This window comes from Mauremys mutica, chromosome 11, assembly GCF_020497125.1.
Source record: "Mauremys mutica isolate MM-2020 ecotype Southern chromosome 11, ASM2049712v1, whole genome shotgun sequence".
In the NCBI taxonomy this organism is placed as follows: domain Eukaryota; kingdom Metazoa; phylum Chordata; order Testudines; family Geoemydidae; genus Mauremys; species Mauremys mutica.
In genome coordinates this window covers 78,501,782-78,529,478 of record NC_059082.1, presented here as the reverse complement: position 1 = coordinate 78,529,478, position 27,697 = coordinate 78,501,782, and the positions used below count along the sequence as shown (strand labels likewise).

Here is a 27,697-nt window from a genome sequence, read left to right as displayed (position 1 = left end):
AGACGCGCTCGGGTAAGGGGGGGGGGGGAAAGCGGGACCCGCCGGGGCCGGGCTGGGAAGGGGGGGGGGAAGGGAAGCGCTCAGGGCTGGGGCAGAGGATTAGGGTGCGGGGGGATGAGGGGTTCATGATGTGGGGGCGCTCAGGGCTGGGGCAGAGGATTAGGGTGTGGGGGGATGAGGGCTCTGGCTGGGGCTGAGGATTAGGGTGCAGGGTCCTAGTGCCTGCCCTCCGCCAGTACTGGCAAGGCAGGCTTCCCTTACCCTGAGCCTCTCCAACCCCAAACCCTCAGCCCCAGCCAGAGCCCTCATTCCCCCCGCACCCTAATCCTCAGCCCCAGCCCTGAGCACCCCCACATCATGAACCCCTCATCCCCCTGCACCCTAATCCTCAGCCCCAGCCAGAGCCCTCATCCCCCCACACCCTAATCCTCTGCCCCAGCCCTGAGCGCCCCCCCATCATGAACCCTCATCCGCCCCCACCCTAATCCTCTGCCCCAGCCCTGAGCCCCCCACATCATGAACCCCTCATCCACAGCCCTCACCCCACACTCCAAACCTCTTCCCTAGCCCTGAGCCCCCTCGCATCATGAACCCCTCATCCACAGCCCTCACCCCACAGCCCAACCCTCTTCCCTAGCCCTGAGCCCCCTCGCATCATGAACCCCTCATCCACAGCCCTCACCCCACAGCCCAACCCTCTTCCCTAGCCCTGAGCCCCCTCCTGCATCATGTACCCCTCGCCCTCAGCCCCACAGCCCTCACCCCTGCACTCCCTCCTATCCCCAAACTCCGTCCCAAAGCCTGCACCCCCACCCCCTGCCGCAGCCTGGAGCCTGCATCGAGCACAGAGCCTGCATCCAGACCCCCTCCCCCACCCAAACTCCCTCCCAGAGCCTTAGGCAGTAAATCTAAGTGCGTGTTTTGTCCTTTGAGTGAGGTGCATTACTGAGTGTATATATTTATTAAAACTGCGCGCGCTTAGGGGAGGAGGTGGAGAAGAGACAGGGCAGGGGCGGGGCCTCATGGAAGGGGTGGATTGGGGGTGGGGCCAGGGGCAGCAAGGGGGCGTGTCAGTGATGCGGCCCTCGGGCCAATGCACTAGTCCTCATGCGGCCCTCGGGGTCATTTGAGTTTGAGACCCCTGGTGTACGCCTACAGTGCTCTACAACTTCAAAAACAACAGCATCTAACATCTAAAGCAGCAAATTGTTTTAAGTGCAATAACACCCCAGGTATCTAAATAAAACGAGTAACAAGACAATAAATTTAGACTTATGGAGTATTAATTCCCTTTATGCACATCAAATAACCAGTTTAGCTAACTGTGGGTCAGACAAACAAGGTTACATATACAGTATATTCTCTTCAGTTCATAGATTTTGTATCTTAAAGCCTTTCTTAAAATCTTGTTGGTTCATCTTTAAAAATGTGCTAATGAACACTTCAAGACTGAATGGATTTTGAGGTGAGGGTTCCATTTGGTGTTCCATTCATAGTGCTGTTAAAATGTTGTGCATCACGAATACAGTACTATAATATTTAAGCAACACAGTCTTGGACACTTACTTTGCCTCCTTTTGTGTGTTTAGTCAGTACCTTATTGAGGCATTGAATAAAAGTTTAAAATACCTCAAGTAGAAATAGAATTTGGATGGCAATTTAAATGACAAGATACTGACTCACATAACCAATAAGAAAAGGGTAAGCTCGTGACTCAAACCAATATGGGGTCTCTCTCTCTCTCTCTCTCTCAATGTGGGTATTTTGGCAGGAGGAAAAGTCTGTTTGATAGATGTATGAGAGAAATGCAAAAACACATTTAAAAAATAATTTGCTAAATAGGGAGAATACTGTGCTGGAAGACCCAACTTAAGAGATCTCTAACTTTTTTTGATTCGCTATTCTTTGTTCATTGACATGCCAGTACAAGCCTTACCTTTGCAGTGTCTGTGTAGCACATCTAATGCAGCAATGAGGAACTCGTGTGCATCCTGTTGCTCGTACCCTGCTAAATGCCGTGCATGCGTCCATACCAGGTGCAATAACCTATATGGAATGTGAGGAGATCGGTGCCCAGAGTAAAACTGCTCAAAGCAAAGAAAAGGACATGATTGTTAACATGATACACAGTCGCTGTGCATTTAGCCATAAAAGAAGTTAGTGACTGGAATTAGGCAATTGAAGTTGAATGAAACTTTAGTTGAGACAATCTTACACTGAAATGTCAGGGTTTTTTTTTTTTGTTTTTTTTTAAAACAGATCCTCCAAGTAAGTGGTTTGAGAACAGAATACACTGGACACATTATGTAAATTATAGACACCTTTTATAGTTTTCATTCTTGCAAGTTCCTGTTTTTGTGGTGATTAGCCTGCATTATGAGTAATGTCATACTGAGGACAGAAATGAGCAGTACTCAAATCTGCTCAGTCTGGATAGCACGCTGGAATCTCTAAAAACGTATTTGCTCTAGATCGAAGACATACCTACACATGTAAGGAGTCAACAAGCATATTTGTACATTCTACCCTTATGCAGAATTAGGAAAAACAACAAACAGTATTGGCCACTGGAAAAAATAAATCAACGTTTACTATTAACTACCCCTAGATACCGATGTATGGTAATTGCTGGTGAGTAGTGGCCACTACACACTAAAGGAGTGTCTATATGGGGAAATTTACTGGAATATACATACCAGTATGTCATGTACTGCTGTCAAAGCAACATAAGCTAAATCAGAAAAGGGCATTTTTATTCCTGAGTGTGTCCACATGGGAAGTTACACTAGTATAACTATACTGCTATAGTTATAGCAGCATTGTCTATGTGGGCAAATTTACCAGCAAAACTATCTCTGTGTCAAGAGTTCCTCCTGTAAATATAAAAGTTCAATTCCAAATTTACTAACTGAAGTGACATTTCATTTCAAACAAGTGAAACATGTATCATTTGACCTCCCCTGCCCTTTGAAGAAACATTCGCCAGCAAGGGTGCCCTGCAAGACCATGCTAACTGTTGACAAGACCTCAATAAGTGACACGACTGTTTAAGTTTGAGGTATATTTTCCAACAAAACTCTTCCATCACATAAAAAAGAATATGCAGAGGATTAAAAAAAAAAAAAAAGCAATGTGGGTTATCTCACTACTGTGGGGAGAAAAGGTTTTTGTTTTTTTTAAAAATTATTTCCGGGTTTCTCTTTGCTCTTTTCCCGTGAGCTTTTTCACACCAGTAAAATTGCAAAAACTGTGTGCCAAGATGGCTAGATGAATTGTACTGTCTCTTTTGGGGTTAGCTGTAGGTGAAATTTGGTCTAAATTATTTTTTCACTAGTCCTGATTTGTGTATAAAGCTCTGCAGTCTTTTGCCAAATTTCTCTGCAAATAAAGTTCTCTTCTATAAGCCCCTATATTCTCAACAAGAAACTATACTAATGCAGCCCAACAATGCAAAAAAGCCTTCTATAAATAAGAGGATCAATAGGTAACTCTGATGCCAACAAGAATGACACCAGGAGACTGGAGCGGTAATTGAAATCTGCTGATGCAGCTACTGTTCAACATTATTCAGGAAACTGCGGCAATAAAACTTCTCTGTTCTGTCACTCCTTACAATTAGTCTCAGAGCTCTCTGGTCATTTTAACCAAGAGCACTCTCTATAATTACTCCACTGCAGACACTAGACCTGCCAGCAGATTTTACATTCTTTAGTGCTTCATTAGGATGAAAGGAATCTAAAAGAAACTATCAAATTATTGGCTATTGCCATATGGAAACTGGAAACACACCCAATCATAGTACTGTTAAATATACAGTACAAAAGCTTCACTCAAACTATATTTAGTAATAGTCCCTATGCCTTTTACTTAGCAAATTTTTATTATTTACAGACAAGGATGCTGGAACAATTTGTATACTGAGGGAGCTGAAAGCTATTGAACCAAAACTGTAAATCCTATATATAATGGAAACCACTTCAAGCCAGGGTGATCAGATGCTCCGTTTTTAAAGGGACAGTCCTGTATTTAAGCCCTCCTGCAGGTGCCCTGACTTTTCCTTAAAAATGGGAAAATTGTCCCATATTTTCTGTCCTCCTCTCCCCCCCACCAGTATAGGCAGGTCTCGCTGCTGGCCAGATCCCTGCCAGTGAGTGGGAGGGCTCCAGTGGCTGACAATGGGGGTGGGTGTGCAAGGCTGGTGGCGGGGCAAAGATGCAGCGCGTGGGGCTGGCCACGCCCCCTGCTGGTCTGCTGCGTGCTGGCTCCTGGCCAGCAGGGCCTTGCCCCACATCCCATTTCTGGCTGGCACTGGCTGCGTGCTGCGGTGGCTGGTGAATGCAGGCAGGCACCAAATGGTGGTCAGTTATGTGTTGCCTCTGCTGCCCACCTGTCGACCCTTTATGCGCTCCCCCTATCGCTTTCCTCTCCCTGCTTTGCCCCTTCACCCCCTTAGTCCCGTTGCTCCTCCATATCCCACCCGGCGGGGCATGTCCCGCCCCAGCGCTGTGCAGCAAACCAGCCTCTGGCTGGAGCACTCAGCTCATCAACAACCTGGCGGGCAGGCTCCTTCCCTTCCCCTATGGCTGGGCTGGCACCCCAGGAAAGCCCCAAACCCTCCGGCCCGGGTGCATGTGCCAAAGCCCCGCACTGCGCTGGCATGGGGAAGCCTCTCTGCCCCTCAGCTAAGCTCTTGGGTGGTGGTCGGTGAGTGATTTCCAGGCTGTTCCTGCCCCGAACCTGCAGGCTCCACAGCAGCCCCTGGGGAAGGGGCTTAGCACCCTCTTCACCTCCCCCCCTCCCCGGGGTCCTGCCTCGAGGAAGCACAGGGCTGTTCCATCCCCTAGACACCCTCCCCTACTAAGCCACCTCTGCAGTCAGGTTCCCTGGGCCCTGGTGCACAACGCAACCTTAGGGCTTAACCCCTTCCTGCCTACACTATAGCTGGAGGCAGCTGGGTTACGTAGTTGGCCAACAGCAGCCTGGAGGTGTTAGCTGTGTGTCAAGAAGGTAAAGATAAGGTGGTAAATAAAAAGAATCCAACTATGCGGTATTTCTTTTTAACAGGGACTCAGTCAACTAGATACTAATTTGAATGTTTGTACTGCATAGTTCTGATTAATTGCTGTTGAACTCGCTTGAATAAGAGTAATTTTTACCAAGTGTCCATATTTCCGTGTGCCGAATACCTACTTCAAGCCAGGGAGTGCGGCAGCACCCCTCTCACACCTAGTTCCAGCACCTATGCTTACAGAGTACCAACGTAAGTGCAATTCTACAGGCACATTACCTTCATGAAATAGAAACAAATCAACCAACGCCAATATAGACCCTAGAAGGATCTGACTAATTGCATCTTCTACTGTGGTAAATATATATTTTTCTAATTTTAGAGTGCGCTTACCAAAAAAATGTAGATGCATGTGACAATATGTTGTCCTCATCGTTCTCCAACCTACAAAGACCACTGTGTCCCGCTCCATGTTGAGAAATGGAAACATAGTTGTGCTTCTAAACCTTGAGCTCATTGGAATATAATTTGTGTGCTTATATCTAAGGACTAAAAGAATCTCACTAAGGAAAAACTACTAAAAAATCTTTCATCAATAAATATTTAAGTGTTAGCATTATTGTATATTTAATACTTGGTATTTTAAAATTTTGTCATTACTGATTTTTAATTATAACTACTGTAAGGTTCTCTAGTGCTTTAAGTATTTCAGGAGACTCTACTGCAAAGCAGAACATGGAAAAAAGTGACTTTGCTGCATACAAACATATGCAGCCATTTAGTTCTAGAGCTCAGACATTACAAAGAGCTAACAGAGCTAACCAGGTACAAGGCATGCTTATAAGCACACACCGATCTCTTCTGCGCTTTTGAAGGTGGCTAACAAAAATGCCAGGTTAGGCCTTTTTTGCCTCTTTGTGATGTATAAAATGGCCTAAAAGATTGTAAGTTTTTTTCCAAAAACCTTCAAAAATTTGCTCATTTATTCTCTTTGAAATATCAAGAATGTCAAGTCTGGTCTTCCCTAGTTTTATTGGCAAAGTCTTTGGGGCTCTCAGAGATGTGTACTGTGGGCTTTCCACAGACCTCAACTCAAGGGGCAGTAGTGCAAAATCCTTAACAGACATCTATTTCTTCCAACTGTTTGCAGGCTGAGGTCTCCGTTTGTAGATATGCCCTGCCCTAGTATTTTTACACTGGCTCATGGCTACCTCTAGTAGTAATGTATATGGGATTTCTAGATTTCATCAGACATTTTACACAATTAGCACTCAGCAGCAATATACAGCAACCTCGACTCATTGGACAGAGCTAGAGCAGGTACACCCCACAGGCTATACCACTGCAGGGATGCTCTTCTCCCACCAAAAATGGATGTGTGGAGGTGTTCCAGCTATGGGAATAAACAAAAGTACTTGGGCAATCTTGCATACATACCAAATTAACATTCTCTCTGCAAGTAAGAGTTCTTATAGGCCTAACTCCTGTTTTGGACTCCATTCCAACTGGAAAAATTAAAAGCTTCATTTATGAATTATTTTTCAACTTAACCCTAAATAGACAGGAAGTCTACAGTGGAGGATGGGGGAAGAATATGTTTTGGCTTCTAATACCAATATCTATCCTAGGTCCCTCAACATTCAGTAATGTTTCATGCAACTTGGAAGATCTCAATTTCACAAGCATGGATATAAATTCGATACCTGTTTTAGAAGAAATAATTTATTATGGTTTACGGCATGGGCACAATTTCCGCAGAACTTTACTGTGTATGGAACTTTAAGGATACCATAGGCTTGTGAGGCGTTTCTACTGTATAAATCTACACAGATGCTTTGCTGAGCATATGGTATTAATTCCCATAATTTCTTCTTTCTACTTTTCTTTAACTCTTGACTTTATAAAAACATTGCCTAGACTCTCAAATAGAGGACAATACTGTATGTGCCCAATAAAGCCCCAGTCTGTGATGTTTGGCATAAAGGCCCTAAGATACTTTTTCTTCCCTTTTTGGAGGTTTCAGCCAGAATTTATTTACTTTTATTTTCTACACAAACCATTTCAACACAGTCTAACATCTTAGACATTAAAGTAATAAATCTTCTCATTCTCCTCTATTTCTAAATTCTCTCTACGAAGTTGTACTGTATTCTTTTGCAGACTCACAGGGGTGGGTAATGACAGGAAAAGAGAAGGCTTTGTTCTTTACATTGTGTGAGTGCATGCACCACAACCTGCAATATCCCCAGGTGTTCCCACTATTCCAGTCACAAGTAGATGGAGAGAGACACCCTGCTAATCATGCCATATTGCAAGGTCATTCTGTAAAGTGAATAAATATCGCCTAGGGACTAGACCATCACTGAACTCATTTTAATTGGTAAACCAAAAGTAAACACAAGTGAAAAGCTAGTACATGAATCCATTAAGCCAACTAGCTCAATGAACAGATTCTATATATATTTTTATTCTTAATTTTTTTAAAATCCAGTTTCAACTACATTGGCCATTCCCAAATCCTTTTCATTCTTCCTGCTATGCAGTACAACTGGTTTCATTACATTATTATTTCACTGAGAGGCAAACTGCATGAGCTAAAATGTTAATAGATGCAATTATACATTTTATAAACAAACACCAGAAATTTGATGCTGAAATATTTGCAAAGCTGCGCCTAGTGAATTTACAGGGAAAGAACTAGTCCCTTGATGTAAGCATTGACAAACAGCTGACACCTTCATTGCTCACCATCAATCTATTTCAACCAGAAGGAACTTGTCACTTCCAAACACGCAAATGCAGTGGACATTTATCATGGAGAAACCACTGGTACAACCTACACAACTGATCCTAAATTCAAAAGCAGGACAACATTATTTCTTTAGGGATCACAATGGGCAAAATTCACTCTGATTTTCAGATTGCAGATCTCACTTTTTTTAGTTTTCTAAGCTGAATTTATTTGCATGCTCTCACTAGAGTCCCTGGCATTCCATTTGGATAAGATCACGCTTTCAGGAAACGGGGGTGGAGGAGCGATAAAATTAACCCTTGCCCTGATTGTCTGACATTTAATAAGATGGCTTGAGACAACTACATCAATTAACCCCCGAGAGAAAGCCAGGTAAAAACCAGATCACACTGAAAACCAGAGATAGAATTTAACTGCAGTTGCCCTGGTAATTAAATTACAAAAAAGATTCCTTCATAAGAGTCACACTGCTGAATCTCTATTGGTTGGCCCTCCCTGATCACTGGAAATGCAACATTCTGTATAAATGCATGTGTGTTTTTAGTGAGGGGACTGGAGATAAGCAGTTCGGTGTTTAATTATAAGACATTAGATGGAAATGTGTGTGCGCAGACATTCAAAATGCTCCCACAGGGAAAAAGGGGCTTCTAATAAAAATGCTGAGAGATTTATCCAATGTAGCCAATAATATAATATTTACTATTCACAGATAGGAGAAAATATTCTGGAGTTGGGTAATCAATAGCACAGTTCTGCTTCTGAGGGATTGGGTGTTAAATTTTTACTTCTAGGTGCTTGTGTGGTAATTCTCTCTCCCATATCACTTACAGTATCCCTCCCCAACATTAGACACTTACAATAACCTAAATACCTCAATATGAGGTACAAAGATGGACACAAATTACTGCAGTCCTGTCTATACAATCTGGTATTTTAAACAGCTGCAATTCTATACTCCTTCACGGTATCATAAACCTCACGATATGAATTACACAAGAATCAGTGAAAACATAGGTATGGATTTTGATTTGAGGAATTTTCAAAACTGCCTGTGGAATAGGGTGACCAGACAGCAAGTGTGAAAAGTCGGGATGGGGGTGGGGAGGTAATAGGCTTCTATATAAGAAAAAGCCTCAAATATTGGGACTGTCCCTATAAAAGCAGGACATCTGGTCACCCTACTGTGGAATTTAGAAGCATAATCCACTCTGAAATTGATGTAAGTTGTGCACTTAGACTCACAGACTTTAAGGTCAGAAGGGACCATGATGATCTTCTAGTCTGACCTCCTGCACAACGCAGGCCACAGAATCTCACCAGTGATGAGCTGCCAAATTTTTAACAACGGGTTCCCTCCTCCCTCCAAAATTTTAACAACGGGTTCCCTCCTTCCCCCCCCTCCGTGGGGGGGGGGTCGTGCCCCATCCAACCCCTCATGTTCCTTAACACACACACTCCGAGACCCCTGACCCATCCCCCCCTTCCCTGTCCCCTGACTGCCCCTTGCCGCCCCACCCAACCCCTCCTCTCATTCTCAATGGCCCCCCAGAACCCCTACCCCATACAACTACCCCTTCTCTCTGTCCCTGAGTGCCCCCACCACCTCATCCAACCCTGCTCTTTCCTGACTGCTCCCCGGAACCCTTGCCCCCATTCAATCCCCCTGTTCCCTGCCCTCTGACTGCCCTGACCCCTATCCACCCCCCCCACAACCCACCCCCTCCCTACCCCCTTACCACACTGCCTGGGGACCGGGTCCACTCTGCCAGGACCGGGGCCCGGCCGCTCGGCCCGACTCCCCGGGCCGGGGCGGCACCGGGGCCCGGCCGCTCGGCCCGACTCCCCGGGCCGGGGCGGCACCGGGGCCCGGCCGCTCGGCCCGACTCCCCGGGCCGGGCCGGCACCGGGGCCCGGCCGCTCGGCCTGACTCCCCGGGCCGGGCCGGCCCCGGGGCCCGGCCGCTCGGCGGCAGCCGCGGGGCCCGACTCCCCGGGCCGGCGCTGGGCTGGAGGGAGCCGCTGTCTGGGACCGGGAGCTGCTGAGCCAGCCGCGCCGCACCTCCCCTCCCCCTCCGCGCCCCAGCTTACCTGCTGGCTGCCTCCATGCTGCTTGTTCAGGCTTCCCGCGAACATCTGATTCGCGGGAAGCAGGGGAGGGGGAGGAGAAGGGGGCGGAGCAGGAGAGGAGTGGGCGGGAACTTTTGTTAAATTTAGCAGCCCTTAACAAGCGGTTCTAAAATGGCTGCTAAATTTAACAACGGGTTCGCGCGAACCCGTGCCAACCCGCTGCAGCTCACCCCTGAATCTCACCCACTCACTCCTGTAACAAACCCCTAACCTATGCCTGAGCTACTGAAGTCCTCAATGTGTGGTTTAAAGACTTCAAGGTGCAGCGAATCCTCCAGCAAGTGACCCATGCCCCACGCTGCAGAGGAAGGCGAAAAACCCTCAGCGCCTCTGCCAATCTGCCCTGGAGGAAAATTCCTTCCCGACCCCAAATCTGATGATAGGATGATAAGAACCTGAGTATGTGAACAAGACACACCAGCCAGGCATCTAGAAAGAGGATTCTCTGTATCACCACAGAGCACTGGTTCATCTTGTTCAGTGTCCCATTTTCCAGCAGTGGCCACTCTCTCTTGTGCTTCAGAGGAAAGTGTCCCTGACTCAGTTGTGAATACATCCGTGCATCGGGGGAATTGTGCGTCGGAGGGGATGTGGGGGGGGGGAGAAATTACTTTCCTACAGGTGTTAAATCCTCTCTGGGACTGGGAGAGTTTTTTTTGTTCCAGGTTTGTACGATGTCTAGCACAATGGGGTCCAGACGCCTATACATTGCACCAGTACAAATAATAAATCACCATCCCCAACTCCCCAGGCAGCTTTTCCAATCTCACCCCCAATTCATGACATGGTAGTCATGTCCCCCTCTCCCATCCACCCTTTTCAAAAGGACGGTAGTGCTAACAGACCACCAAAATTATTACAAGCCAATGGGATGACGTAATGTTTATATCAATCTGATGAAGGCACATCAAGCTGACTGTAGATGATATTAGTACCTATATACTTGGCTTTTTACAAATCAAATCAGATTTGCAAATTGATAGCCTACAGAAATTGGTATTTCCACTCAGTGCCTGGAATACTTACCTATGCAGAGTGGTATCCCCTGCTCGTGCTATTCTGATTGACCACATCTAGTGTGAATTATCCTCTAGCTGCTACCTACAGTAGCAAACTTTCCTTCTCTCCCACCTCTAGTCCAACATCCTCAGTAGTAAATAGGAAATGAGCCCACATACAGGAAGTTTAATATGTAATTAGTTAATGTTTGTAAAGCACTTTGAAAGCGCAAATTGCTATATAAAGTGTTAAGCACTATCTCAGAAACCAACAACTCCCTAGTAGAACACTTAAAAAAGGACTTCACTTCCTCACACAAGATTAACTGATTCACAATAAACAGGAGAGTTATCTTTGGCAAACTGAAACCTACTGACTAGCAGTAAGTAGATTTTAGGTGTGCCTGGACTTCTATGCCATGAAATATAAACATATACTAAAATACACTCTGAATACAGACATTATTTCGAAGCAACATGCACCTACCTTCTAACAGCACAAACTACGGTTTTAACCAAGGAAAGAAAAGTTCTGAGCATTTCTTTTGCTTACCATGAAAGCAGGTCTCTCACGAAGGGGGAAAAAGGCACAGGGCAGATGAAGAAAGTTCATCTTAAAACCTAAAATCAAAGTCGCCTACAATCCTGTCATGTGGTCTTATATTTCTGAGTCAAAAATAAGACTGCAAAAGTACCTTCAACACAGTGACTCACAAAGTAAACATCTTTCAATGCCTATCATGCAGCAAAAGCCTACTGAGAGAAGGTGGAAACTTCAGAAAGGTATACTGCAAAGCCAGGCATCTTGCTGAACAAAGGGAAAGAGTATACGTACAAACAGGCGCTGGCCTTTGTTTTTGCAGGTGGGTGCTCCTCTCCGCCCCCTTTTCCCTCGCCCACGTGCAAGCGGTGGGAGGGGTGTCAGGGGGAAGAGGCTGGACAGGGGCGGGGCCTCTGGAGGAGGAGGCTGAGCAGGAGTGGGGCCCACAACAGATTAATCCGGCCCTGTGGGTGCTGAGCACTCCCTATTTTTTTTCCAGTGGGTGCTTGTACCCTGGAACACCCATGGAGTTGGCGCCTATGCATGTACACAGTGTACATACTGTACCAACATGGTTGCTTCCGATTATCCTCCTGCAATTAATGTGTTTTGGTATAGGAGAGGCTAGCAAATGTTTTTAAAGGAAGGAATAAACAGAATTAAGACCCTTACAGTATTTATACTAACAAACGTAACCCAGTGCCTTAAGGTACAATGGTACATACTGTAGTTTCGCTCACTTTCCTTTCCACCACCAGAGCCTGTTACAGATTCCTCAGTTAGACCTTGGACCTTATACATAAGATGCACTCGCTTAGCTTTAACAGTGCCCTTACAAGGTTTCTTACTCGGTCCTTACTCAGACAACTCCCGATGACTTCAGTGGCTGCTTTGCCTGAATAAGGACCACAGGACTGGATTCAACTATTCTTTGACAACAAATTCACATTCCCTTTTTATCACTGTATTTTGCCATCTGATTATGTAAATGAAATTTATGATGCCTCTCTGCATAAGAAAAGTTGTGGAAAGTTACAGGGTGCTGCTGTAGTGGTGAACGGCACTCACCTCCTGAAAAAGTGTAGACATTTCACAGACCAGACATGAGCTGGGGCTTTGCATTTCACATTTGTGCCTGTCGGAGAGGAAGAAATCTCGCAGTAGTGGAGTGTGGGTAAGTGCCTGGACAATACAGTTCATAAAACATGTGTTCCCAAGATTGATTAGCCCTCGTAGACCTGAAAGAGAGAAAGGGAAGGGGAAGTATAAGTACTGCTGAGTTAAAAACAAAAACAGAACTGAGCATTTCAGTCATTTGCATCTTTTGATATATTCAAAATGCTGCCCCCCAACGTCTTGGAAGATTTTATATCCTTTAAGAATTTATGACCAATTCAGCCACCAGTAAACCAGAAAGTGCTACAAGTTTACAATTTATTTTTTTTTTGCAAATGTGGGTTTTGTCGGGCTAGGGAGGAACCCCAAAAAACAAAACCCCACAAACAAAAAAATGAATTGCCACTTGTATTACTGATCAAAGAAGCTAATGGTTAAAGAGTATGGTAACAGACATGCTCCAGACACCTAGAATGACATATTTTGTAAACATGCCATAATGTTGATCAACTGAAGCAAACAAAAATATTCACAGCTCAACACAAAAGATTTTTTTCATGTAGGGCACTAGGCCAAAAGATGCTTCTGTAATTTTATTATGTGCCATTTTATCTTGCAGTAACAATTTTCTTGTCTGAAACACATCGTAGATAACAAGAAGGTGGTTGTTTTTCCTACCCTGCTATGCAGATGAGGAGATGGTGCTGATGGTGGCAGACTGTACCCAGGCCATTAGGCCAGTTTATAACAGTGCTGATTTTACAGAGGTTGGGTGTCTGAACACTGCACTTTTAAATTAAATAAAAGATTCTAAGGATGTTGCTACCTAGCTCAGCTCAAATAAAAGACAAGTGAACATTAATTAACAGCACAGAGGTCTGGGTTCAAACCCACAGAAGCCAAATGTGGGTATGCCCTATAATGCCCACAGATAATATCTTGTGCGTGAAAGCCAAGATGCTTAAAGAAAACACCCTTTGTTGCACACTATGAAGAGGCCACAAATGGGGAATGCTTTTCAGTTGCTTGCAAAGCTTATTTAAGAAAACCAAGCTCAGCTCCTTGTGTTTGTCCCCAAGATACTGACACAACCACCTCTATGAAGTAGTTGTGAGCCAGAAAGAAAAGCATCCCATGAGGACGAACATGATTATTTTAAATATACAACGATCCTCAAAGACACTACCACAAAACAAGAGAAAATGCTCTGATATTAGTGACAGGTAAAATAAACGCATTTCCTCTTGTGCAATACAAATGGAGCCATTGGAGGCACTGCAAACCCGAGAAGAAATGATCTGCCAGAACTGGAGAATTTTCCTGCCATTCCACGAAAAGACACCAGATGGCAATGCGGAGGTGATTAAAAATGCTGCAGTTCTCTTGCAATACACCAGACAGTGCTCAAAAAGCCTTTTAGCTTCCTTCACCAGGAGGGGCGTGTGGTCCCGTTGCTAGGTTACTGTAGACATTACTGTGTTGAACTGCATATTGAATTTAGGTGATGGATACACAGCTCTCCTAAATCATCCCTCCAGCATGCAATATGACACTGCCCTGCCCCTCCAGCATCCTGTTGCTTCTGTTTACTCTGTAGTGCAGCGCATAAAGTTTTCCATTTACATTACAGTAATTTCTGTCGGGCAGGAAGCACACTGTAATCATTTGTTTTATCATCACGCTGGGAGGCAGAGCAGCTGAATGAGCCACATTAGCAACTTGTTAAATAGTTAATTTGTCATAGCACACTGAAGTATAGTATGATGCTGCAGACAGCAGAACAATCCTCTTACTAGCTCACGCATCTCTGTGCATCATGTCGAGATACAGAGATATTCATGCTGGGGTAAAAGTCATTGTCTTTGATCAGCAGTGCTTTCTTAGCCCCCCCTGTTATCACTAGATTAGAACTAACTGTATTTGTTGTGCAATGACTGAGGCCTTGGGAAATCCCTGCCAGGGGATATTTAGCACTTGTCTGTCTGAGCAGCAGTGCTTGTCTAAGCATGAGAAAGTCTCTTTCCTTTTTCCCTTACAAACATTAGCCCCTATAATTAGTGACAGAATTCAAACTAAGTCTGTGCTGTACAGAAGCCTGTGATGGGATCCCCAGAAGCTCTATTTAGTAGAAAAAAATGGTATTGCACATAGGTATTTATATCCTATTACTTTTGTTTTTGGTGTCTGATTTAGTGCTCCCAAATAAAGGTAAACAGTATAGACAGCTTTTTTGAATTCATTTATTGAGCACTGTATATTACATGCCTCTGGCTGAACCTTGCTTTGCTATGATCACAGGCAACACCTTCTTCAAGATGGTCACCAGAAGACAAGCTGCAGATTTCCCTATTCGGAAGGCTGGCTTGGTTACTCTCTACATGGTAGCACAAATTCTTTTGATGTCAGTTTTGCATGCGTCCGAATGTGGTGCTTCATATGGAGCCATAATAGCTTGACTGAGTTGAGATTTGACGACCTGTAACACACACAAATAGTGCTGAAATTTAGATACCCCTGACCCTAATGACCACTCTGCAAATGGAGCTTTGCAGAAAAAGATGTGGACTTACTTGGCTGGGGTGACACTCAGTGTAGCCCTCAGGCAGCAATGAATGCAGCAGCCACAATACGATTTGAGTTGTTTTCTGAAAAGAAATAGTACAGTACATTGAATGAGAGGTAAGATACTGCACCACAGATCGATGTTCTCCTGTAATGATTACAGCATCCTTACCTTGGAAAAACACTGTTAAAGTTTATGTACATAGGGTCAACTGTGGCTGGGACTTGGTTCAAAATACTCCTGTTTGTAATGCCTGAAAAAGAAAAAAAAATGATGTTGAAGACATAACAGATAGTGTAAAATGAAAGACTGTCTTAGTACAGAGACGCCTTATGCTGTACCTGGGCCATTAATAAATAAATAAATCATAGAAGGGCCTTTGCCTCTCCTTATAATCTGTTCCAAGAATTTTAGTGACTTGTTTTGTGATGTCTAAGCTGACTAAAATACATGGCAATATGTTTAGCATGCGTCATATCATTAGAAGAATAATAAATCCAGAAACCTCTACTGCATCGTCCCTTCTTGCTTGGGGCAACCATTCTTCTTCATCAGTATCTGACCATAGGACAGTGCCTGTAGGGAGGAGTGGATACATTTGTTAAGACTGCCCACAGCATTCAACTTTGAGCTAACAGAACTGGCTGCTGTGTTGTGCAGACTCTTTGCTGTATTTTACAGTACCTTAGCTTTCTATGTTTCCATTCATGCTTGTGGTGCACTGTCTCTGGAGTGGACTTGAGAAATGCAGACACTGAAGATGTACAATACATATTATAGGCACAGACCTGTGTGTTCTGGGTTGTGAGCTCATTCTGTATAATGGTATTGATTTCCTTTTTAATCTTACTGTTGGAGAAAGGAAGAATTGGAAATAAATGAATAATACCACTGTGAAACAGGCATACCGTAATGCATGGTACAAATGCAAACACAGGAAAAAAATTGTGTGGCCACTCTTCAGCATCCTACATCATGTGTATCTTTTTAGTGGTCCATTACATGATGGACAGGCAGGGTATGAATGAAGCTAGATCTTCAACACCTTGAGCATGGACTGTGCATCTGAGAAATGTATATATCCCTTTTTCCTTCGTTCTCAAAACTGGGTGCTAACCACTTGCTTTACCTTAGTAATCTGTAGTTCTTCACTCTTCTTCCATCAACATATTTTTTAAAAATTGCTTGTTGTAGAGAGACCTACAATATTGTGTTACTGTATACTTAGCAAGAATGCGTGGAGAATCGGAACACTGGTTGTTCATGCCCACACATACAAGTAACATAAAACAGCAAGGGTTTCACTACTGGGAGATCAATAACTGTGCAGACCAGCATTGGATTGATAGCATTTGAAAGGAGGACCACAGCCAAAGCAATGCTATGAATCCACAAGCAATGTGTGCATCCAATCAAGTCTTTAACACGCTTTCTGGTTAAGGCATAAATTGTGACCATCATTGTTGATACCAGTTTCTGGGCCGATATGTCAAGGCCAGAGGACAGGCCATCCTGACAAAGAGGTACCATGCTGAAACCTATAAGCAGCTCAAATTGGAGAGTCTGAAAGTCTGAAGTTTAAGTACAGGTCCCTGTGCGGTTACACTAGCATGAATAACTTAGTTCTCTGCCTGGCATCAGTAGCTTCTTGAAGCTCTTTCAAACAACTCTGGAAGCCAATACAACTAGAGAAAGTACCTGCAGAAATGCTTGAGAAAGTGATCCAAAGGTCATCCCTGAAAATAAACAGGAGGACTTGGCAATGAAGGTTTCCAAGATGGACCTTCCAGACTACATCCATGCAATGACAAGTGCAATATCATTAATGTACATCTTCCTGAAGCTCCATTTCAGAGAGACACCACCCTACTACTTAGTAGCAAAGAACTCCCAGGCTTTCCTCTGCCATTCCCACCTCTTCCCCATACTGTTTCAGGTGCAGACGATACATTACCAGACCAGATAAGCTATCATGGACCTCGACCAGGCTTGAACAGAAGTGGAGGCTGACACATCTGTTACTATGTCCCACCATGCCAGCAGACATGTTAGCTGTGCTAATGGTGGTCAATGTGATTAATGAGATAAAATCATTTTCATAGATTCTGAAGAGGGAGTCAGTACACCAGTGCTCTCTGTTGGGGCATGCTACAGAAACTAGAAATTCACAGAGAAAACACTGAGTGACTGGCACGTAAGCCTACACAGGCAAGAGCATGACCTTTTGTGAAATTAGTGCACTTGGGCTGTCAAAACCTAACATTCATTTTTGATTAATTCTGATGCTTCTAAAATGTTGTCTGGACGCTTCCACTTCTTCATTGTTTAGGCTGGTGTGTTCCTTTCGAGATGGCCGACTGTGGTTGTAGGTACTTACAATGCCCCAATCACAACAGTAGTACCTGAGCACATCCCAAGTATTTTTTTTTTTATTTACTGTACCCTCTCAAGACCCTTGTGAGGTAGGGAGTGTTGTTATCCCCTTGTGCAAAATGGCATACAGGTCCAAATCACACAAGAAGTCTGTGGCAAAGCTGGAAATGGAACACACTCTCCTGATCTCCAGTTCAGTGTCTTAACCATAAGAGAAGTCATGTCTCCCTCTTTGGGTTTAATGGTCACTTAACAAGGTTGCTGTAGGCAGAAGGAATTTTGTGGCTAGGAAAAGAGATGCTTAGTAAAAGCAGTTGAGAATCAAGTTAGAGTAGATTTGTATCTAAGATTTCTTGTAGCATGGTTCATGCGCGAACTAGATGACAGCTGAGAATTCATTTAGTTTGTCAACAGTTTAACACAGAGCTACAGTAAAAATTTCATCACAGACAAGTTTAAAAAAAAAATTCAACCACAAGACTCTAGACTAAATCAGCGACTCACCTTCTCCTTCTAATTACTTTAAGAGAACACACACCTTAACAGTCTGCTGTAAGGAAAAGGGGTTTCTGCAGATGCCTGGTGTCTGGGAAGGTGTACTAGTTACCTTCTTTAAACTCAAATACAAATCTCTCTTATGAACGTAGAGTTAGGATGCTGAATTTGTTTATCACCGCTCTTTATATTACTCAGTTTATACTTCTAACAGGAGGCTTCTGCAGACAGCAGCCCATATTTTGAGGTGGAAATTCCCCACAATTAATTCTGAGATTCTACTGACTTCTGTCAGCATTGTAAGTCACCTGCTTTTGGAGAGATGAGGGAGGAAGAGTAATTTATTGTTTCAGGGAAACAATAACCAGCAGGAATTATTATTAGATTTCATGCCCTCTTTACATTTCAAAATGTATCATCATCAAGATGGATGCTGTATTTTTTTACATCACAAAAATCAGCAGTGCCAGTAAAACTGCAAATTGACATACAATATATATTTCAAATCTTAAAAATGTTCTGACTGCTTTGAGAAACCAATTCTCTCCTTCCCCGATGTACGAAGGTAGGTAGGTACAGTGAAATATATTGGACCTGTGCTTGTTGTAAGTTAACAGTAAGTTTAACTTCTTCATGCTTGCCCAGATGGTAGGACTAATTGTCATTGCTCCTGGTCAGGTCAGGAATTGCATAGTTAAATGAGGGCACTCTTATTAGAAGAACCAGGTAAGAGCCGAGCTTCATTAACAACAAAAAAATCCACAAAGCTTTGATGGGGGAGAGAGAAGGATAATAGACGTTTGTGTGACCTGGTACGTTGCTGAACTGAAACACCAGCCAATGGACTGTACTGTGGTGCTTTACTAGGAGGAACCCTGCAGCAACCAGTAGGAGGTTTCGGTCCCAGGATGCCCATAAGAGGAACAGAGGTGGAATGGAAGTCTGGGAGAATGTTTTTCCTTTCACATACACTTAAGAAATTCAGGGGAAACCCACCTCCCACACAAAATATTGTGTTGTTCTGTAGCCTGCCAGAGCAGGGGGGGGGGAACACCACCACCTCAAACAAGTGCCACCTTAACAGGCAAAATTGACCTGTTGGACATGCAAGTTATGTAAATTGTATTTAACATCTGGATAACTGAACTTTTAGATTTTGTAGTTGTAAGGAATAAAATACAAGACAAATGATGTCTGTATAATACAGGGGTAGGTAATTTCCTCTTACTGGCAAATGTGCAAAAGAATTAAGTTTCAAATTGCGAGTCCACAAAGATCTACACGCAAAACCTGGAACATCTGCAAATATCAGGCTGTTATTAACTGTAAGCCAATTTATCAGTACAGTGACCTGCAACCATGCAAAAATGCCCTGCAGATAGAAGGTAAGCCATAGCAGGAAGGCAGTTATTTCCTATTCAGAGTAAGGTTAAAGACATCTAAAAATAACTCAAAGTGAATTTGCTGTGGCCCAGACGCAACTTAAAGCCAGATCCATTCTTCTGCAGACCTGGGCCCCTGGGGGACACAGACCACATTTGTCAGTCGAAGGGGTGTACCCATCACCTAGTCTGCAGAACGGGTAGCCAAGAGCAGCAGCATGGTTATTGCCTGACCCCTGCTATTTTTCTGGGCCAGTCATCTACCAGCTGATCTCTCCTGCACCCACAGGTTACGCGTTGAGCTAGTTAGTGGTGGTGGTGTCACGGAGAAGACAGAGAAAGGGCCGTAACCAATGCCCAAATGATTGCTCATAAAAGGTAAGTAAAGAAATTAATAAATTCTGTCAGATCAGAAACTGGTTACAATACAGAAAACAAAGTTCAGGTATAAATGGTCAGTTTTCAACATGAAAGAAAGTTAACAGGGTTGCCCCAAACATTTATACTATGACAGGTGTTAGTTAGCATATTAGTGAACTTGAAGAAGAGTGGCAATGAACAATGAGATGGAAAAGTTTACAGATGTCCGAACTGTTTAGATTAGTCAGGCCTAAACATGTCTCTAGGGAATTCCAAAAGGATCTAACAAAGATAGGTGATCTGAATAGCAGATGAAATTCAACACGGACAAGTACAAGGAAGTTCATGCCGGAAGGAACAATATGAACTACGCAGATATGCTTATGGGTTATAAACTAACTGTGAAAGTTCAGGAAAAGATGACCTAAGCATCTTTGAGGACTGCTCTCTGAAGACATTAGATCTGTGCGCAATGGCAGTCACAAATACAAACAAGAAAATAAGGCTGAAGCAAGAAACTAAGGGTACGTCTTCACTACCCGCCGGATCGGCGGGTAGCAATCGATTTCTCGGAGTTCGATATATCGCGTCTCATCTAGACGCGATATATCGAACCCCGAATGCGCTCCCGTCGACTCCGGAACTCCACCGGAGCGAGTGGTGGTAGCGGAGTCGACAGGGGAGCCGCGGATGTCGATCCCGCGCCGTGAGGACGGGTAAGTAATTCGAGCTAAGGTACTTCGACTTCAGCTACGCTATTCACATAGCTGAAGTTGCGTACCTTAGATCGACCCCCCCAGTGTAGACCAGGCCTAAAACTAAAAAAGTTATAAAAAACCTTGTACTCTGTTCAGTTTTGGTTCTCTCATCTTTAAAAAGATACAGCACTAGACAGAAAAGGAACCAAAAAGGGCAATGGATTTGAGGCTTAGAAATATTTCCATATGAGAGATTAAAAAGATTAAGATAATTTAGTTGGGAAGATGAGCAAGCAATGGCAAGCTAGTGGTATATAAAAATAACGACCAGTCTAGAAAAAGTCAATCAGGAGCTCATATTATATCTTGTGCTATAATACAAAAACAAGGGAATACTCAACTACATTAAAAGGCAACTAATTTATAACATACTTTACACAATGAGTAATTAAACTGTAAATAACTCACAGCCACAAGATTATGATGGAGGACAGACCTTACTAGGCTTCACATAAGAACTCTCTATAAAATGTCTAGACTATCTAGAATAAAAGTTTATATGGGATATCAATCTTCATGCTTCAGGATATAAAAGAAGTACTAACAGCTTGAAGTCACGAATACTCTTTCCCAAAAGCATACTATTGCCTAATCAGCTGCTATGGGGAATCTTACATTCTTCTCGGAAGTGCTTGGTATGGGCTACTGAGAGACTGGATACCAGTAACTGGACCTTTGGCCTGAAATGAGTTAGGAGCACTACCTGTGTTTCTAATCCCTAATGTGCTCTGGGTTGCAACAAAACATCCATCTCTCATTATCACTACTTGATTAAATCTCATCTAAGTACACTCATCTCCCATTCTTCTTACAGTGCCACTGAAAAACAGTGCACATATCCAAGATAGGAAGACAAATTAAAATTTAACAGACTTCAGTTCTTAGGATCCTATGCTTTCTATTTTAGCAAGAGCAGCAGCTGTGTCCTTTGGATTGTGTATGCTCCAATTAAGAAAACTAAATGTCTTCATTCTTGTTATGTGTCATCATGTTAGAGGCAGCATCTACCAAGTTGTTTGATTGTTAGTGTTTTGCACCACCCAAATCTATTATGATGCTGTGCTTGCGCAATGCAACTGATGAGTTTCAGTAACTTGCTTAAGGCTGTTGCTATTTCCTTGCAACAGGGACTGAGTTTGATATACTAAGTTATCTGCTCAATATATCACGGTAAAGCATACACAAGTAGTAGGCTTTTTGCAGACTGTTGCCGCTATATCTAATGGGAACGAGGTGATGAAATGTATAATGACCCTCATTGCTGGTTAAGGGACACAGTTAGGCGGTTTAGGGCCAAAACCTAGTAACTCAATGTTTTTTAAAGGAGCAATGAAATAGTTTGGATTTAAATATCCCTTGGAAGTATTTGCATTTTGCTGGAATGGCCAAGATGGTCAACTACGGTGAAGGTTTTCATCATTTTGACACTTGACAGCTAGTAAATGAACCGAGACCACCAAATACAGATTCGTTTTTATTAAGTCATCTCTAGTCAGTCAGAGCACCTTTCACACATTTCTTTCACTGCTCTTCAAGAATGACTTCCTTAAAGGGTTATCTGCATAAGAAAGTTCACGTGTGTTGTACTCAAACATTTGGTGAAGAGGCATTCAGAACGGATCTTACCTTGGCTGGCAGTTGAGCTTGGACAGCTTTATAATGAAGTTTTAGGGACGAGATAATACAGATGAGATTTTTGCCTTCCCATATTCCTTCCTTGCCTGACTTTCAACCACTTTTCCTTCCCTTCTGGCTCCTTTTCCTCTACATTCAATTGTGCTCTTTCCCCTATCCATAGGGACCTTTCACTCAGTCACACTGCCCCTTTCTAGCTATGGCCTCTCGTGCCCACATCCCTTCCTTCCCCTTTGACTTTCATCCAATCTCTCCAGTGGGGCTTCTGTCTTCTCTCCTCCACTGAAATGACCTTCCCCAAAAAGTCACTAACTGCCTCTTGCTTGTCAAGCATAAGGGTTACACTATGTTTATTCTCCCCATTCTGCTCCCTTGATTCGCTCACCTGTGGATGTTGTCATCACTCCTTATCCCTGAAATCACCTCCCTGCCCTAGGCTTCGACCGACTCAAATCTCTCCTGTAACCCACTTCTTCTGCACAGGATTTAAGTGCAAATCCACCCGAATATACTTCTACCACCACTTCCATTTTTTTAACTCAACAAATAAAACTGATAAACCAACAAGGAGGTTCTGAAGAACTTCACTAATGCTTCTGCTCTTCGCTGGCTTGTGACTTCCAGCTGGCTTCTGAAGCGCAGCTCACAAGAGAGCTCTAGAGCACCGTGGGAACTGAACAGGTAGTGTCCCAGTATTTTAATTAGATGAGTTACAGAGTAGAAATAAGATGGTTAGCCACTACCTGTAAAAAAACAACACTGACCTATTCCTAAATTTGGCATTGGTTCATTTTCCCTCTTGAATACAAGTATAAGGGCTTTATTGAGGAAGACAACTAATGTAAGAGCTAGAAGAATTTAAAGGAAGAACAAGTCAATAGGAAACACTATGAAGAACCAGAGCCAATAACAGATGAACTAAACTAGAGGACTGTTTTAGAGCCATTACACACTTGCTCCACATTGAATAGCTGCAAAGCAACTATATTAGAAAAGACACATAGGAAAGAGTACAAATTTCAGTGGCAAAACTCAACATTTGGATTTTAAAATGAAACCCATCTATCTGAATTTTTAAATACCATGCAAAAAGTTTTTTGTAACTTTTTTTCATTATTTGAGTTATGGTTGAAATAACTGATTGCATAATAGAAATCTTTTGCTAGTATGGGGGGAGGGAGGGAAGGATTCCACAGTGAATATATTAAGATGGTAGCTATGGAGGATCTTAAATCAAAATCCAGCTAGAAAAACAAAAAAACAAAACCACATTTATAAATATACACCATGAATTGATATGTGCCACCTACACACACTCCTGGCAATCCATTGCATCTGGATATAGTAATAAAATATAAAGAACTCTCCCCTCCTGAAAAAATACAGGTGACTCAGGTATGCTGCTTAACCTGGAAAATACATATATCATTAGATTCTAGAAGAAAGATTTTCCACATGGGTGGACCTGTCAACAGAATAGAAAGCTCGGGCCCCGCAAGAGTTTTCCAGGCCCCCCCGGAGCGAGTGAAGGACCCCGCTCCAGGGGCCCCGAAAAACTCTCGTGCCCCTCTTGCCCCCCGTCTCTGGGCGGCCCTGAACCAACCAAAAGCAAATGGGTTTCATCCTCATTACCAATTTGTTTACCTAATTAACACAATACATTTTTCTCCTCCTGGGCCAGCTGTAGACGACCTCAGTCAGTCAATTTCATGGAATTTACAAAATGCAACTTGTTCTGAAGCTGAGTAACTGATGGCACATATAAACTTGGATATGTATCTTACATGGCAACTGCAAAGCTGTGACATTACTAGCTTCAAGGAGGCAAGCTTCTAGATGCATCACAATGTACTTATTTTTCTTAAAGCGTCATTCTTGCCCCCATGATTTTTTAAAGAAAGTAATTCCCCACTTTTTAAATTATCAAAATATCACACAAAAATGTTATATGCATGTCAGCTCACTTTTCTTGGTGTTTAATCTGAAAAAGCCCATGTTAAAATGACAGTTTAAATGCACAACATTCAAGTACCTCAGTTAAGGTTCCTATAGCAACCATAGCTTAAGCCCCTTGTATACATATAGTACTTTGTGGCATATATATGTACCTTACGGAAATGTTGTAGTTACTTTAGAAAACATAATTGGTTATGTCTCAATGAAGCATCCACTCATTAAAAAAAAAAGTCAGTGGATGACTTGAAGAGATGCAGTCGGCATAAATTTTAACTGGCTATTGCACTCCAATACAGTCACTTTCTGACACCTACCTACTAGAACTTGGGGAAGAAACTTAAGTCCTCAGCCTTCAGCAGTGTTGCAAATCAATGCTGGAAGAGCTCTGCAGTGACCTTGCATCAATCTGTATCTTCAATTAAAATCAGTGCCAAGGTAGTTTCACAGCACTGAGCTGCAGACACAGCTGGCAAACCTGCAATGGTAGCCTAGCTAGAGAACCACAGTTTCTTATAATGATTACAAAAAAACCTTAACAGAGCTGAGATTCAAAGAGTACCCTTAATATAGCTGGTTAGATACAGAAACTGATTTACTCTCACTCATAGGTTATGCCTACACTATGAATTGAGGGTGTGATTCTCAGCTCCCGTAGACATACTCATACTAGCTCTCATCTGAGCTAGCGTGCTAAAAATAGTGGCATAGCTGACATAGCATGAACACCAGCAGCAGCACTGGCTTGCTATAGTACAAACTCTCCTGTACCCTGTATGTACTCAGGGGAGCTAGTCCATGTGCCATCGCTGTCCATGCTACCACACCTATACTGTAACTTTTAGTTTGCTAGATCAGATAAGAGATAGCACAACTATGTCTACAGGAACTGGGAATCACACTCCTAACTCACAGGGCAGATGTAAGCAGAGCTATGTAGGGAAAAGGCATGTCTCTAACTATTATTATCAAAGGCCTTCCCCCAGAATTAATGTGTCTCAGTCAGGAGCTGGGATTTCCACCTGGGGTACTCTGTTGTATATTAATGACAGAACCCATAGGCTGGTAACAGAAATGTTTTAATTATTTTAATTTTTAAAAATTCATTGGCGAGTTGTCAACCAAAAGAAAAGTGGTTAGAAATGTTTTTATTCAATAAAGAAATGGAAAGAAGTGTGCAGTGCTAAGCAACTAGGAATTCATCATCTGTATGCTGCAGAAGTTTAGACACATTTCATATATATATATATATATATATATATATATATATATATATATATATATATATATATATCTCCATCCAGTGGCTTGGTGCAAGACAGATTTTAAAGGATAAGTGAATCTACTCCTTAATTTAAACAGCAGCTGACTTACTGTAGAGGTCACTATGGAGTAAATCAAAGAAATGCTGAGCAACACTTCCCATGAGCTAGGCTGTTTCAGGGAGCAACCATGGAATACAGTAGAATGGATGCTTTATTATGAGTGTTTTTTTCTTAAGGCTGGTGTGCCAGGGGAACAGCTCATCAGTTAGTGGTAAGCTTTGCTGAAAATACAATTTGAGCAATACCACAAAGATGCCCACAATGGACACCACACGCAATAACCAATCAGATCTAAGAAGTTAAACAGTACAGAATACCTCAAAGGTAACCCACAAGATTAAAAAAATAATAATCCTAGCTTAAATTCTTAGTACTCATTATTTACTGGGGATGGGTTAAGATTTCTTCTCAACACAGTGAACCACACTGTTTTTCTGAAAACGCCCCAAGTGTCTGCTACAACATGGAACTCTGAACACAAACACAAATACTGGACCTGTTCACAAATTTATGTACCAAAAATACAAAGGAAGCAGATAATGCAAATGTATCTAAACTATATAACACAAGAACAGATGCCAATGTTCCTTTGCAGTTATGCAATTTAGCTGTAGCCGTGTCGGTCCCAGGATATTAGAGAGACAAGATGGGTGACATAATAGATTTTATTGGTCCAATTTCTGTTGGTGAGAGAGACAAACTTTAGATTTACACAGAGCTATTCTTCTGGACCTGATTCTTTTTATACCCTGGTTATCCAAAGTATATTAAATCAATACAACTCCCTGGAGAATTTGAAGTGGGAAGCATATTGTTCAAGGCATTACTGTTTCCCCATATTAGAAGATGTGACATTCATATATGACTTTCCATTCTTTATTTCACAAGAGAGAAAAATACCAAATTTGAATGCACGAGTCAAGCCAGGATGTCACTGACATCCACAGCAAAAATGGAAACTGAGGTAAGTCCATATTTCAATGCCACTGTCCTCACCAAACAGTCCTTGGAGAATATTCTACACAGAACAAAAAAAGTCTCTAGAATACTCTTGCTGTTTATTGATTCACTAAGACAGGGGCCTTTGAACAGTTTAATAGAAAGATAGTCTAACAGAGCAACTTCTCTTCCATTCATGACTGCACAGTCAACCTACTTTCTTAGATGCAATTATGAAACATCCCTTTGGAAAATACAGCCATTACTTACCTGTTTAAGTAGTAATAAGGAAGTATTGAGGTATTTCACTTTTTAAAATCTATCTTTAATGTCATATACATTTTGTCCCCTGGGGGGAGGGAAGGGAAGAAAATTAATTACACTGGTACTTTTGCAATTCATTTTATCACTCATTCTTTTCTTCTCTTCTTGCACATACTTCAATGCTACTCGGGCATCTTTTTCCCTGTAAATGCTGCCCAGATTGCAGCTCTCCTTGGATGCTTCTCACCCATGGGCTGGTTCTTCTCCTCATGGCAAGTCCTGTTTGCTGGCAGCCCTATTCCCTGAGAGTCACCACTCTATTTCCTCTCCTCTTTCTGTAGCAGGGGCCCCTAGAGAAGGCTTCTACAGTGGCTCTTCCTCAGTTTCAGGAAAGGCATCTAGACATTTTTTCGCCAGGAAGAACCTGGACAACTATAAAAGCCACTGGAAGCAGAAGAGGGAGCCAAGACCATGTTATCTGCTATCTCTCCATATCAGCTTCACTCTTCCCGTCTGCTGCTTTTTTCCTGCCCCCCTCCACCATTTCCCCCCCCCCCCATTAGAAATAGTGGGTCTTGGCTCTGGAGGACAAGCTCTGGAAGACAAGCAAACTAGTAAAATAAGAAAGTAACAATAACAGGAAACAGACGCGTCAGCCCTCTGACTCAGTTAAAGCAGGGAGGTGATATTTATTTAGACCGCCTAAAACTCAGATTTTGTTAAAACCTGTTGGTACTGCAACACTTTTTTTTTAATTAAATGAAAACAATACAAGTCTGGGGGGAAAATCTTCAAAGACATCTTTATATAGCATAAAGGTACAGTTAAGACCACAAGTAAAAATAAAATCTTCCTCTGCAATGCACCTTTTGCAGCCTAACCAGCTGCTAGTAGCACTGTGGTTTGGGGGTAACCAAGACAGAAGAGAAGGAACATTACAGGTGTAACAACTTCTGGGCTTCAATCAAAGGACGAAAAATGCTCCATCAGCAACTTTTGCTGACAAGTTCTGATGCACCATTCATGTAGCTCTGATGATATCATGACTGCCTCCTTTGTCTTCTGCAAAGGAGGATTTCCCATAGTGTAAAGGGGGGAAATGGTGATCT

At 42.8% G+C, this 27,697-nt stretch overlaps 1 protein-coding gene across 3 annotated transcripts in view; it reads right to left on the bottom strand.

Moving 5' to 3' along the window:
* The window catches only part of USP22 (ubiquitin specific peptidase 22), a 175,483-nt gene that overhangs the window by 22,518 nt on the left and 125,268 nt on the right, over positions 1-27,697 (bottom strand). For all 3 annotated transcript variants that reach the window (XM_044978788.1, XM_044978787.1, XR_006572291.1), the window contains 2 exons: positions 12,494-12,663; positions 1,937-2,084 (listed from right to left, as the gene is read on the bottom strand). In XM_044978788.1, coding sequence (XP_044834723.1) covers positions 1,937-2,084; positions 12,494-12,663 — 318 coding nt within the window. The remainder of the gene's footprint in view (positions 1-1,936; positions 2,085-12,493; positions 12,664-27,697) is intronic.